Source organism: Atta cephalotes (assembly GCF_000143395.1).
Source record: "Atta cephalotes unplaced genomic scaffold scaffold00002, whole genome shotgun sequence".
Classification (NCBI taxonomy): domain Eukaryota; kingdom Metazoa; phylum Arthropoda; class Insecta; order Hymenoptera; family Formicidae; genus Atta; species Atta cephalotes.
The window spans coordinates 9,751,702-9,754,707 of NW_012130066.1; the positions used below are offsets into that span (position 1 = coordinate 9,751,702).

At 32.9% G+C, this 3,006-nt stretch overlaps 1 protein-coding gene across 1 annotated transcript in view; it reads left to right on the forward strand.

The window, feature by feature from the left end:
* The window catches only part of LOC105621948 (outer dense fiber protein 3-B-like), a 9,609-nt gene that overhangs the window by 2,493 nt on the left and 4,110 nt on the right, over window positions 1-3,006 (forward strand). The window contains exon 3 of the mRNA XM_012203386.1: window positions 1,889-2,093. Coding sequence (XP_012058776.1) covers window positions 1,889-2,093 — 205 coding nt within the window. The remainder of the gene's footprint in view (window positions 1-1,888; window positions 2,094-3,006) is intronic.

Consider the following 3,006-nt stretch of genomic DNA (forward strand, 5'->3'; position numbering starts at 1 on the left):
TAGTTGGTCCGAAACGTAACGTAGGTAGCGCACAGTCGTGAATAATAATTAATCTCTCTTTCTTTCCTTTTCTTTTCTTCTCTCTCTCTCTCTCTCTCTCTCTCTCTCTCTATTTAAATAAGCGTTTCAATGTTTCACTTAAACATTTGTCTTTCAAGTATATGGTTCAGAGTAGAAATTTAGAAGGAAGTATTATGTGTATTTTCCATTTGATGAAATGTTGTGAGAAATCTCGAGAGATTGATCTAATTTTTGTGAAAAAGTAATAAAGTGAAAAAGTGAACAAAAGTAACACAGAAAATCGAACAAGATTTCTTTTTATTTATTATAAACTTTTATTTATTTTAAACTTATTTTTTACATGATTTATATATATGTATGTAAATTTCTTTTATATCAGTTTTCTCATATTTTCATAGATATAATTACATAATATTTTTTTATACAAATATACATTTTTAAGTTAATTTAATATCTTTCCTAATTTTTCTATATTTTTTCTTTATTTTTCAATATATTTACAATTTATTTTTATTAATTTTCATAAAGTTTCAATTATTTCATTGCAATATTAGGTTTATTCTCATCGCATGCTCCAATATGCTCCAATATGTTCCTATAATAGCACTCACTTCAAAGAATTCATTGGATGCGATGCGAATAAATCTAGCGAGTTTTGCAAGGAATTTTGACAAAGTGAAAAGAGAAAGAAGTTTAGATGGTAACTATGGCAACGCTAGGTAATTTACTTATTTCACGCATTTTGGCCAACTTCAAAGATGCTGATAGAGAGTTGCGTTATTATATACTGTGTCAGTAAGATCTTCGCTCGTCTCGTAATACGATCATGGTAGAAGGTATAACATGATGTGTGCAATTTGCAAGCATTTTTCTCTGAATCTGTGTCCTCTTTGTCTATGAATGTCAATAAAAGACTAATTGTAAGAGACTGCCAATTGTAACGCTAAAACTATATTAATAATAATGTCTTAAAATGCTAATACAATCCTCGGATTGACTTATGACATAAAGATTGTACTTAAAACAGTCTCTCGAATGCATCGACTATGAATACCGGTCTATTTCGCGTCGAAATTGGTACTGAATCTTTCCTTGTTTAACACACTTTATGTTTCTCTTTCTATAGGAAGTGTGTTTAGTACCAATTTCACGACACGAAGCAAGTCGGTATTTATAGTCAATCTTACATTTAAGACTGTCTTAAATACAGTTTTAAGATGTCATAAGTCAATCCGAGGATATGTATTAGCATCTTAAGGCATTATTTAAAACAGTCTAAAATAAAAACGAACTATGAATATCGCCCTATGTTTAGCATTTCACAATTGGCAAAATTAGTTTCTTATCGAAATTCATAGACAGAAAGGGCGTAGATTCAGAAAAAGATGGTTGCAAATTGCATACACCATGTTATTCCTTTCACTATGAATACGGTACAGCTTCGTAATGCGAATTCCGGACCGCTTACAGCACTGTTATTAGTATGAAGAAAGTACAGACGAACATACAACGCATCAAGTATACACTGATATGGATTCATCATAATGTATGTACCTTTTTATATTCCCTTCATGCTAGTAACCGTATTGCAAGCGGCCTAGAATTCGCATCACTGCTTGGTAGCCACTGATTACAACTTTATTTGAGAGTGCAAGTGAGTTGCTCTCCTTCTCTTCGGACCCTATATTTCCCGCCGGATCTTGAACGCGAGTTTTCGCTAGACGCGCCAGCTCCCTGGGGATTGAGCTGCGGTACTCGTGCCTCGTCTCGCGCGCGCGCGCTGTGAGCAAGCTCGCGCACAACTGGTTATCGTGTGGCGTTCCTATGCGGCGTAAGGAACTATACTTAATAATATTAATATTTGTAGTGCCAGATCATGTTCCTGGACCTGGAGCATACTCTCCCGAATTGTGTCCACCAATGAATCACATTCGTAGAGTACCAGCTTATAGTATCAAGTCACGAGGTGTGATAAAATTTTTAGATGAAGGACCCGGACCAAATTCGTACCTTTTACCGACATGCATAGGACCCAAAGTGCCTGATAAACCTGCTCAGAGTGCATTTTCTATGTAAAAATGTGGATAGATCTGTTGTTATTTAATTGACAATTTTTAATTCATATTTTTTGCAATTTTCGCAATAGTTAATAAGATATTACTAAAAATTGCCAAATATTGATCTTGAATAATTTTTTATTCAAATACTATCAACTTACAGAAAAGTTACAAGAGACAAAAATCATTTATTTTCTTCTCAAAAAAAAGTTCTGAGAATTTTTTCAGAATTTTTTCAGAATTTTTAAATATGTTTTCATATTGATAAAAATAAGAAAATGCAGTACTAAAAAGTTGATAAACTCTCTCTATCTACACAAAAGCGATTGGCAAAAACTTTTGAGATACCCTGTATATGTCCCAGAATGACGCTAAATATTCCATATTGTGTTGGTGGAGTAAAAAGTCTTCTACTATTTTGCAATTTTTGCAACGATTAATGAGATATTCATTTATAAAATTAGCCAAATTCGACCTACCGCCGAAGCAAGCAGCGAAATAAGACAATTTTGTGAAAATTGCAAAATGGTAGAGGACTTTTCGATTCAGTTTAGTTTCTGCTACTATTGCGAGAATTTTGTTGTTATCAAACACACTATATACATATTATATACATATGTATATATGCAGGGTGTCTCAGAATGATCGCCAAAATATTTTGCTGGTAGAGTGAACTAAACTGAGTCGATAGTACTCGAATAAAAAATTATTAAAAACCAATATCGGCGATTTTTAATAATTAATATCTTGTTAACTATTGTGAAAATTGCAAAATAAGGATGTTGATTTGATGTCGAAAGGATCAAATCGACGTCGATTCCAATATCATTTTTGACTGGCTGTTCCGCTTTACCAGCATACGAAATATTTGGCAGTCATTCTGGGATGCCCCGCATATATATGTGCGTATATATATATATATATATAT